Consider the following 12,145-nt stretch of genomic DNA (forward strand, 5'->3'; position numbering starts at 1 on the left):
TTCAGAACAAATTAAAATATTTTTGATGAAATCCAAGATATGACTCATCCATAGACAGCAATATAATCAACACTTTCAAGGTCCAGAAAGCTACTAAAGACATCGTTAAAATAGTCGACGTGACTGCAGTGGTTCAACCTTAATTTTATGAAGCAACGCGAATACTTTTTGTGCGCAAAAACAAAATTAATGACTTCATTCAACAATTTCTATTCTTTGTCATTCTCTTTGTTTACGTCCAGTGCTTACAGGTTTTACATCAGAACGCCGACTCATTATTGGCAGACTCGTGTCGTGCTGCTTTGACCAATACTGAACTGCCATTCGGATGTAAACACGGAAGCGTCACCTGAGTAAAGATAATGACAGGGAAGAGAAGAGATTATTGAATAAAATCGTTATTTTTGTTTTTGTGCACAAAAAGTATTCTCGTCACTTCATAAAATTAAGGTTGAACCACTGCAGTCACGTCGACTGTTTTAACGATGTCTTTAGTACCTTTCTGGACCTTGAAAGTGTTGATTGTATTGCTGCCTATGGAGGAGTCATATACCTCTCAGATTTTTGTCAAAAATATCTTAATTTGTGTTCTGAAGGTGAAGGTCTTACGGGTGTGGAATGAAATGAGGGTGATTAATTAATGACAAAATTTTCATTTTTGGGTGAAATAACCCTTTAAAACACAATTAAGCATTTGGAAACTCAGTTCTGACGCATGTATAAATTTGAGTAGCAGATATGGCCAAGACAAAAGAGCTCTCACAAAAGCTAAGAGAAGAAGGCTATGGCTCCTAGACACTAACCTGGTTTCACAGACAAGGCTTCGATTAAGCCAGGATTAGGCCTTAGTTCAATTAGGACATTTAAGTAGCCTTTATAAACGTACCCTAGAGAAAGGTGTGCACATATTTTAAGATATGCTCTATCTATTTGTGGCAACAGATTACACGCAATATTATTAAATTCAACATATAAGAATTGAGTTATAATTAATCAAATTAATTCCTTAAAGTCAACCATTTAAAATGTGTAAAATTAGCAAACAACATTACAAAAACCACAAACTGACATAAAAAGCAAAGAGTCAAACTGACCAACTAAATGAAACACTGATTACCATAATGATGACCAGACATTTTCAATAAAATCTAAACCTCTGTTAATTCTTGTGATTCAGTGATTCTGCTTGTTATCGTCAGGTGTCTTCAATGTTGGGAATAAAAAATAAAGAGTTCTTAATTCATCTTTGACATCTGTCTGTTATTCAGATATTTTTGTTTAAATTTTACTTACATTTTACTTGTTTTAAATGGTTGACATTTCTAACTCAGTTCTATTTGTTGAATTTAATTAATAATATTGCTCATAATCTGTTGGCAAAATTTTACAGAGTAGATAGAGCATATTACTTTTTACAGTGTGTCAGTGCACGTTGCTTTAAGTTAAAACAGCTCAAACATGCATTTTAGTCTGGGACTAGGCTTCATGAAACGGGGGGTAAAAGTTCCTAGAGACACAGTTGTCAGCATTGTTTGTAAGTTTAAAACATATGGTACCATAACAAACCTTCCAGGGCTTGTAAGAAAAAGCACACAATGTTTGATCAAGGCATCTTTGAAAAAAAAAAAAAAAAAAAAACATTAATTTACTGCCAAAGACCTGCTAGATGATCTAATGAACAGAAGAAAATAAATCAGTGCAGTCTATAAGTAGAAAACTAAACACACATTGACTTCATGCCCACTTCGACAAGCACCACTCGACCAAGAGAACATAAAAGGCTGGCTTGAATATACTAAAGGATTGTGCATAGGCCTGTGGATTTCTGGAAGAATGTTTTATGGAATGATAAGACCAAAGGGGAACTTTTTGGACACCATTGTTCAGCAGTATGTCTGGCACAAAAAAGGCATGGCTTATGACCCGAAGAACACCATTTCCAGAGTTAAACATGAAGGTGGGTCAGTCTTGTTATGGGGTGCTTTGCTGCTGCAGAAAGTGAAAATATTGACCATTTGATTGGCATCAAGTATCAGGCCATTTTGGCAAAGATTTTGATCCCTTCACTGATTAAACTGAAGCTTCACTGGACTTCCAGCAGGATAATGATCGCAAGTATGCATCCAAATCTACCAAAGCTTGGTTCAGGGATCGGTCCTGGAATGTTCTTGAGTAGTTTGCTCAGTCTGCTCAGCCCTTGAAAATCTTTGGTGAGATTCGTAGAAAGCAGTGGCAGCACGAAACAAAGAATATCAGTGAGCTGGAAGCTTTTGCACAGAAGGAATGTAGAGCGTGTCGGAAGCTTAAAAGAACCTACAGGCAACGTTTATTTGATGTCACAATGAATAAAGTTTTCTCTCCAAAATTTGACATAGATGCTTATTTTCACTAGCTAGGTTAGGTTTTCCATGTAGGTTTCTAGTTAATTGCATACACTAAAGGATTAGTTCACTTTCAAATTAAATTTTCTGATAATTTACTCACCCCCATGTCATCCAAGATGTCCATGTCCTTCTTTCTTCAGTCAAAAAGAAATTAAGGTTTTTTGATGAAAACATTCCAGGATTTTTCTCCTTATAGTGGACTTCAATGGCCTCCAAACGGTTGAAGGTCAAAATTACAGTTTCAGTGCAGCTTCAAAGGGCTTTAAATGATACCAGACGAGGAATAAGGGTCTTATCTAGAGATTTTAACCATAAATGCTCATCTTGAACTAGCTCTCTTCTTCTTCTCTATTTGAATTCCAGCAGTGTAGACACTGCTAAGTGTATTATTGCCCTCCTCAGGTCAAAGTTTGAACTAAATTGTCATATACAATATGCTAGTGCAAGTATATAACAATTAGTTCAAACTTTGACCTGTGGAGGGCAGCAATACACTTCCTGGAATGTTTTCATCAAAAACCTTAATTTCTTTTCAACTGAAGAGAGAAGGACATGGACATCTTGGATGACATGGGGGTGAGTAAATTATCAGGAAATTTTAATTTGAAAGTGAACTAATCCTTTAAGCAAGGTTCAACATTATAAATACAGATTTTAACTGAAAATGTGTACTGTGTTCTCAGGACAAGGGTGTTCATCACAATCAGGTGGTGGCAAATTAAAAACAAATAGTAATAAAGCATGCTCTTTTTTGCTCTTTACTTATCCTAGTTGTGTAAATGTCAAAATCTATGTATTTTTCTATGTTACTGTTTGTATCCAGCACTCAAAAATAACCCTGTTTCTCTTCCCACATCAACAATCCTTAAAACACTCAAATGTCTTCCTGCCTTGACGATTTTTTGCTAGTTGGTGCAAATCTGCAGTGTTGCAAATGCAAAATGCAAAATCTCCTTGGACCAAAGTTCAGAGCACAAATACTTGTTTTTCATAATAATTGGATAACTGGTCCGTCTGTCAGTTTTCTACGCTGTCCTATCTATCTCAATGAATGCAAAAACGGCAAAAATAAATCTATAAAAATAATTATGATTACATTCCCATATGTTCAAAATTTACTCATCATGACAGAAATTAACTTTTCCATTATGGGGCAATGTTTGGATTTGGGAATTATTATTATTAGTAGTAGTAGTAGTAATTATTATTATTATTAAGTTTTATTTAAGTAACATACTGTATCAAATACTTAAATTAATCAGTTCATTAACATAATTCTAAATGTGATTAATTAGATTGAGAATTTATTATCTAATTAAATCAAATGTTTGCATTAAAATGCGTAAATCGATTTTACAATTTCTTAAAACCCCATTTATTTCTGACCCTGGTTGTCCTAAAGTAACACTAACTAGAGAAATATTAAATAACTGATAGCCAACATAATCTTGTATGAATATTTTTTTATAACAAAAATAGTTTTCTATAGTTTCTAAATGTGTGGCTTCTTTTTAAAAAAAAAAGTTATATTGATCTAACCATGGTAAGGATGGGTGGTCCTAATAATAATAACAATTGTACTAAATCACAATGTAATGAACTGCTATATATTGCACTATTTGCAGAAGATTCGTACTATACAAATATAAACTATGGCTCTAAATTAAAATGTCCTTGTAAACATCAAGGGCCAACGCGGCGCGTCACGACATCTCACCCGGATATGAATGCTGGAGCCGGTGGTATCATTTCCGGTGTACAACAGAGCTGTGTGTTTAGATCTGTTTACAAACTTCAATATTAAACAGTAAATCTCTCGCATTATGTCCCGAGGCTCGAGCGCGGGGTTTGATCGACACATCACCATCTTTTCTCCTGAGGGGAGACTCTATCAAGTCGGTGCGTATCGATGAAAGTGCCTTTATTAAACCGAAAGAATAAATGCCCAGTCATTTTGCACCAGGTTCATTCTGCACTTTCCTGTGCTCATACTATTGTGTTTATGGCAGCATTAAACATTAATTCGTTTAAAACGGATGCAAAAAATATGGGTGGAATATGTTGTTAAAATTAATTCGCTTTTTGACACATTTATCAGTTCTCGTTTTAGCTTTCATTCACTTACATGACTGAATCATCTGAACTCATTGTTTTTATCAATATGGATAAATGTACTTTAGGTTCCTTAATGTTAACAATTATGTGTACTATGTATGCAGATATTTCTTTAATATTCACATCATGTCAAACTGTTTCACTTGAGCAGCTCATTGAAAAACAATATCACTATTTGTTCTGAATTATTTGCCCCTATATATTGTGTATTGTACATACAACTATATATTTAGAAATAAAATATTTTTTTTCCATGTTCTTGGTTCTTGTATGGCTACATATTCTCTTGATAGACTAATAATAAAACATTTGGTTGTTAAAATTTAGTAAAATTTTTTTGCATTTTGGGAACAATTAATGATCATTGTTAAAATGTTAATTTTATTTTCCACAGAATATGCATTCAAGGCCATTAATCAGGGAGGTCTTACATCGCTAGCTGTTCGAGGGAAAGACTGTGCGGTTGTTATAACTCAAAAGAAAGTTCCAGTAAGTTAAGTCTGTTTCTACTGTGTGTCAACCAAATTGCCAAATATAAGACTGAATTTGTATTTAATTGAACTTGAATTTTATTATATATATATATATATATATATATATATATATATATATATATATATATATATATATAAGTGTGTTTATATCTCCATGTAACATGTTAACTATGCAAGAAATGTTTCAGTGACTCAATGGCAGTTGTGTGAGCAATACCAAAGACTATAGAATAACACAAGGCGTGTCACTCGTATTGTTTTGAATGGGAGAAAGTGTAACGCGCAATATGGCGGAATAAGTCCCGCCTTCTAAATAAGAGCCAATCGCCGACTGGTAAAGTCACGCGTCACTTCAGCGGCCGTTACAATCACCGGTTTCTATAGAAACAGTCAGACGCGCGCCTCCGAAGAGACGGGGATTTAGGTCTGCGCATGCGCATTAGCTTGATCCAGCCTGAAAAATAGTTTTTTTTGTCATGATTCGAGCGTTTAGAAACAAAATTTATGAGCCGGTTGTTGTTAGATTTCATTGGTGATTTCAAATATGAAATTTAATCGTAAGGTTGGCGAACAGTTTTGGAGAATTTGATGTTTCCCCATTCAAAGAGATTGCATGATGCCCAGGATGCCCGAGAGGCGTTTCAAAGATGGCCGCCGAGTGAAATGACTTGTCTTAAAGGGACTTTGGCAATACTAATGTATGCTCTAAGTTGTCTTTTCTCCTTTAATTACCAGGATAAGCTTCTCGATGAGTCCACTGTCACTCATTTATTCAGAATAACAGAAAACATTGGCTGTGTGATGTCTGGCATGACAGGTAAACTTATCTCCGCACACAGCAATTGTCCAACTCATGTTAAGTTTGGAAAATCTCCTTTTGTATGGTGAAATGTGAAAGTGTGTATTAATTTACACCACATGTGATGTATTCTGTTTCTCTCTGAAGCTGACAGCAGGTCGCAGGTGCAGAGAGCGCGATATGAAGCTGCTAACTGGAAGTATAAATACGGCTATGAGATCCCAGTAGACATGCTGTGCAAGCGCATTGCAGACATCTCACAGGTGTACACGCAGAACGCTGAGATGAGGCCACTGGGCTGCTGTAAGTATTAGGGTCAGATTGAGGAAGCTGTTCCGAAGTCATATTCATTTGTATAGCGCTTCATACAATACAGATTGTTTAAAGTGCCCTTTATTATGCTATTTTAAAGGTTCCTATTTTGTTTTGGAGGTCTCTTACAATAGGTTGACTTGTATACAAGATCATAAAACACTTTAATGTTCTCATAATACACACTGAAGCATCACCTCTTTTCTCACATTGTCTGACACAGTTTGATAAAGGATCTGGTCTCTCTAAACCGCTCCTTTCTGAGAGCCTACATGGAAACGCACATTACCATATCTGAATTTCACACCTGGAGGCTTCCTCAGCGTTTGTATACACAGTGATATGAACAGTAACGATGGCGTTGGTTTTACCATATCAATTCGAGCGCGAGTCCTCATTCTTTGGAAGTGCATGCAAAGTAGATTTGCTTTCGCAACACTTCAAAAAAACAGCACCAACATGTCGACAACATGAACCAAACTCTCCAGGCCTCGGCTACAACTACAGTGTTTGAAAGCAGGTCTAAGTAGACGTTGTTCGCGGGCAGACTATTCTTCCTTTTAGGAGACAATAACTTTATTTATCGTGCACTTTGTTCTTTAAAACTTTCCAGACCTTTTACATTCACAAACAGCTGTATTACATACTACATGAAAGGTAAAAAGCATAATAGGGGCACTTTAAAAGCAGCTTCACAGAAATAAACTGTAAACTAACAGTGTGGCAAAATGCATAAATTATAAAATACTTCCATTTCAGCTATAAAGCATTATTCAGCTCAATTTAGTTCAATAATGGTGTCAAGGTTGCAAAGTTTATAAATGATTAAATAAATCCAATTCAGTTATTAAGCAGCTCTACAGAAGACACATATTTTCAATATTCAGCTCAAGTCTGTTCAATGCTGACTGAATGACCGTGTTGATGTTGCAAACATCATGAGTTATAACACATTCATTTTTGATTTAAAAAAGTTGTCATTATTGAGCTCAATTTAGTTCAGCGTTGAGTCAGTTCATTTTAATAACCATCAACTTTGCAAAGTTCAAAATTTCAAAGGCAGCTCTACATTAAGCAATAGTGGCTTTTATTAGCATTGACAAAATTAGTGTCTAGAATATCTACATATCGCATACTACATTATGCAGTAGTGTGTAGTATACAACAATAAATATTGTTAAAATGTTAAAACGTTATCGCATGACTTCACTGTTCAGCATCGGCAAAGAGGTGTGCAGTTATCTGAAAAATCTATATATTTGCTATTATTAAATCCAGTATGTGTGGGTAAAATGCCCTAAATTTTAGTAGTCAAATGAAGACATGAGCCTAGAATTAGGTAATATCTAATAACAAGTCTAACACATTGCATTGTGTGATATAACATTTTCATATCACTACGTAGCATTTACATATGTCCCGCATGTCCACCACCAAATCATAATATATAAACGGTGAAAAATCCCCACTAGGTACTATCAGTCACCAGAACTAGGCTGGCACTTTCATAACTATCTACATACACAAGTGTTCAAAAAATTTGCAGTCAAATAAGATTTTTTTTAAATAAAGAAATTATTTTATTATTTAAAAATATTTATTTATAATGTTACACAAATGTCTTTCATGTAAATTCTGTTCTTTTGAACTTTCTATTCATCAAAAAAATCCAGATTAAAAAATTATTACAGTTTCAACAAAAAAATATTAAGCAGCATAACCGTTTTCAGCATTGATCGTGTAGATGTGTCTTGAGCCTAGAAGTAGATAATATCTATTATCAAGTCTAACGCATTGCATTGTGTCATGCAGTATTAAATATAGTGTTCTCTGGTTGTATTGTGCATATTTTGGCAAATGTAGTAGAAAAGTATACATACAGCATGTCTAGTAAGAAGAGTAAAGTAGTAGGGCATTCAAGGACGTACCAGAATTCCATATTACGGAATGTTATTGCTATATAACTAAATTTGTTTATATTGTGTATTGTTCGGACCTGTCAGGTATGATTGTGGTTGGCGTGGATGAGGAGCTGGGGCCGCAGGTCTATAAATGTGATCCTGCAGGCTACTACTGCGGCTTCAAGGCCACTGCTGCGGGCGTGAAGCAAACAGAGGCCACAAGCTTCCTGGAGAAAAAGGTGAAGAAGAAATTGGATTGGACCTTTGACCAAACAGTAGAGGTAAAAGTTCATTCTTCTGCATCACCGATGGAATCAATACCCTTTATTATGCTGTGCCCTCTTATTTTGAGTTCTTTTATGCACTCTTCATCCTTACAGACTGCAATAAGTTGCTTGTCTACTGTTCTGTCCATCGACTTCAAGCCTTCAGAGCTGGAGATCGGGGTTGTTACCACAGAGGAGCCCAAGTTCAGGTGGGTTTGTACATTGCAAGCGAAACAGGATGTAACATATTTACATATCATTACATAGAATTTACATATTTACACTTGTCCTGTACGTCAACCACCAAACCATATTCTATAAATGGTGAAAAATCCCCACAAGGTACTACCGGTTACTAGTACTAAGCTGGTATTTTCAGACTATCTACTTACAGTACCAAAAATTTAAACTTTTATTCAAGTATGCATTAAATTAATCAAAAGTGACAGATAAATCATTTATAATGTAATTAAATACACATTTCAAATAAATGTTGTTCCTCAAAGAATCCTGAAAAACTGCTTCACGGCTTCTGCAAAAATTTTAAGCTGCACATGACATTTTTGAGCAGCAAATTCAGTTCAGTTCACATTTATATATATATATATATATATATATATATATATATTAGTATTTTCACAATATATATCATTTCAAAGCAGTTTTACAGAGAATGCATGTCAACATTACAATTTAGAGTAATCTGTTATCGGAGATGACTGTCCAATGTACATATATAATCATGTAGTTAGCTAACAATGTAATAATTTAGGCAATTTAATTTACAATCACTGTTAGCATATTAATGATTACATGTTAACAATAATTAGGATATATAATTAGGACAAATCAGCATATTAGAATGATTTCTTAAGGATCATGTGACACTGAAGACTGGAGTAAATACAGCTTTGCATCACAGAAATAAATTACATTTTAAAGGAATTTTAATTTTTTTAATATTTCACTATTTTTGATCAAATTAACTGCAGCCTTGAAAAGCAACTTCAAAAACAAATCATACCGACCCAAAATTTTTGAACAGTAGTCTATTTATTTCAAACCACTAGGTCATTGAAACTTTTTGTTATGTTGTGTAAAAATGATTGAATACACTTATTAAAGTTGTGAAAATTCATTTTGTAGTAATGTATATTTCTATATATTTCAGAATTTTGTCAGAGTCCGAGATTGACACCCACCTCATGGCTCTCACTGAACGGGATTGAGAATATCTGCACGAGTCCTTACCCTGTGATAAAACAAAAAGTCTGAGAATTACAATCATGTCATCAATATTCAGGTCAACTGATGTTTTTTTGCTGTTTATGTAGCTTTTTTCTTGCAACAATACAATAAAAATAATTTTTTGGAAAACTTATTTTTATCTCTTCAGTAGGATTCAAGTCTAGTGAAAATGTTACTCTGGTATTTTTCTAATTTAATCTGTGTGTGTGTGTATTATATATATATATATATATATATATATATATATATATATATATATATATATATATATATACACACACATAATTAAGGATTAAAATTGAGTTTAAGATAAAAAAAATTGCATATTAAAATATATATATATATATATATATATATATATATATATATATATATATATATATATATATATATATATATATATATATATATATATATATATAAAATGTATGAAGACTTCAGATGCAAAAGCCTGTGTGCCATCTGAAATTTTCTTCTAAAATGAGCATTTTTATCAAGCTCGTATGTTTCGGTTCAGTAATTTCACTTTAACGGCAATTAATAGGTCCTTTTCATTGCCATTAAAGTGAAATAACTGAACATAAATATACAAGCTTGATAAAAATGCTCATTTTAGAAGAAAATTTCAGACGGCACTTAGAGGCTTTCGCATCTGAAGTCTTCATATATACATACATACATACATACACAAACACACACACATGCAAAGACCGACCTGCAAAGCTACCTGAAAAACTATGCCCAAGTGTACCTGGACAAAAGCTGTTTTAAATGCAAAGGGTGGTCACACTAAATATTGATTTGATTTAGTTAATAGAAGTTAATTGATAAAATCTATTTTTGAAAGCATCCTCACTTTACAGCATTTTTACACAAGTGACTAAAACTTCCACAGTACAGTATCTTTGCAGGCAGGTTTCTTCAAGCGTCATGGAGACACAGCCACAGTTCTCCTGGATTTAGTCTGTCTTAGTTTCATCTGTTTCTTCATGTAATCAAATCATAATGGTGAGATCAGATCTCAGTGTGGAGCACTGGCTGTTGTCAGACTCCTTGTGCATACAAAACTGGATTATTACATTTAATGGCAAAATTAATGTTTAGAAATGTGAACTGATATTTCCTACTGACAAACTACAGCAAAATATATAAATAACTTGCTTAAAACCCAAAAGTGCCTAAGACTTTTGCACAGTACTGTATATATATATATACATACACACAAAAAAGCCATTTAATATGCAATATATATTTTAATATGTAAATGTATGTGTATGTGTATATGTGTGTGTATATATATATATATATATATATATATATATATATATATACATATATTATACATATACGTATATATATATATATACACACAAAAAAGTATGCAATTTTAATCTTTATTATATATATTACCATATTATACTGCAAACTGTCACTGTCATCTGAATCGATTTCCCGCTTTTTAGAATGTATTTTATTTAGTCATTACAGAAAGTCACTAAAGCCTCCTGGGGTCTCACAGTCCCCTTCATTTATGGTAAGTGGTGTGAGTTGCCACCTGTCTGGTTTTCTCACACTCTCTTTAAGATGTAAATAACATTTCCTAAACTCTCACTTCAGAATCCCCTCCAGACATGGTATTTGCATAGATTTAGTACTGCTTACTTTATAGAAAGACGGCAAACGAGAGCCGGATTTTCCAAGTGCCGGCCTGCTGTCATTTCTCGGATCTGGCTGAATCATACGAGTATTCTCCTGTAGTTACAGGAGCTGCGAAAGAGCCTTGCATGTCCTAACCAGACTCCTCAGGGCTTGGAGTGCTATGACTAAGTCATTTGCATGGAACTGTTTAAGAGGTGTCTTAGGGACTAGAGAGGCACAACGATATCTCAAAATCAAAAAGGCGTGCAGTCCGGATTCACGTTCGGAAATAAGTAGGGTTGAGCTAAAGGTGGATTCCCTTTAAAGATCTCAGGTTTGTATTCAAATCAAGAAAACCACACACACTTCTTGACTTTTCTTTCCTGTAAAGCATAAGACGAAAGCAAAGTGTGACTGTGAGTTGAACTGCATGACTTTTAGGTTGTGATTATGAAAGTTTGAGGAAATTTTTGAGGAGTTTCACTTCACACTGTTGGCTTGAGTGTGATTTTTGAAATTGAAACGGCAAATACCGGGAATGTTTCAACTATGCTAATCGATGAATATAAGTTGTGTTTTATAATCTTTAGACCAGAGGGATGAACAATGTTCATATAACATGCCAAATGAACACTACACCCTTTTCCAAGAACGTTAACAGGGAAGGAACTTCCTAGTAATATATAAATCTAAAAATGTTCCCAGTGGGTAAATTGTTGACTAATTTACTACTATTATGCATAAAGAGGCATTGTGCAATTCCACACGTTCCTTATTTTGGGAATTCAGGAAGTCGGGAACTTTCAGCATTGCCAATTTTGACTGAATGGCTCTTCCTGCTCAGGAAATTCCAGGGTACTCAGCTGACGGAAAACAGAGTACAAGTTTTTTCAATTACAAGCACTTCTCCTCAGTGACACAAAAGGATATTTAAACTTCCTCATTTCTCTTCAACCATTCAAATGCATTTCCAAGGAACGACACAAAG

The 12,145-nt window shown here is 34.2% G+C and overlaps 1 protein-coding gene across 2 annotated transcripts; it reads left to right on the forward strand.

Annotated features, from left to right (window-relative positions):
- The first annotated feature begins 344 nt into the window (after positions 1-344).
- On the forward strand, positions 345-9,652 carry psma6a (proteasome 20S subunit alpha 6a). 2 transcript variants are annotated; one of them, XM_048190862.1, is made up of 7 exons: positions 345-369; positions 4,894-4,988; positions 5,729-5,810; positions 5,940-6,095; positions 8,108-8,286; positions 8,386-8,480; positions 9,443-9,652. In XM_048190862.1, exons 1-7 carry the CDS (start codon positions 363-365, stop codon positions 9,498-9,500), a joined length of 672 nt encoding a protein of 223 aa, XP_048046819.1. In that variant the 5' UTR covers positions 345-362; the 3' UTR covers positions 9,501-9,652. The 2 variants fall into 2 exon arrangements, with proteins under 2 accessions (XP_048046819.1, XP_048046818.1); XM_048190861.1 differs by lacking the exon at positions 345-369 and adding an exon at positions 4,106-4,283.
- The last annotated feature ends 2,493 nt before the right edge of the window (positions 9,653-12,145 follow it).

The sequence above is a fragment of the Megalobrama amblycephala genome, linkage group LG5, assembly GCF_018812025.1.
Source record: "Megalobrama amblycephala isolate DHTTF-2021 linkage group LG5, ASM1881202v1, whole genome shotgun sequence".
Classification (NCBI taxonomy): Eukaryota; Metazoa; Chordata; class Actinopteri; order Cypriniformes; family Xenocyprididae; genus Megalobrama; species Megalobrama amblycephala.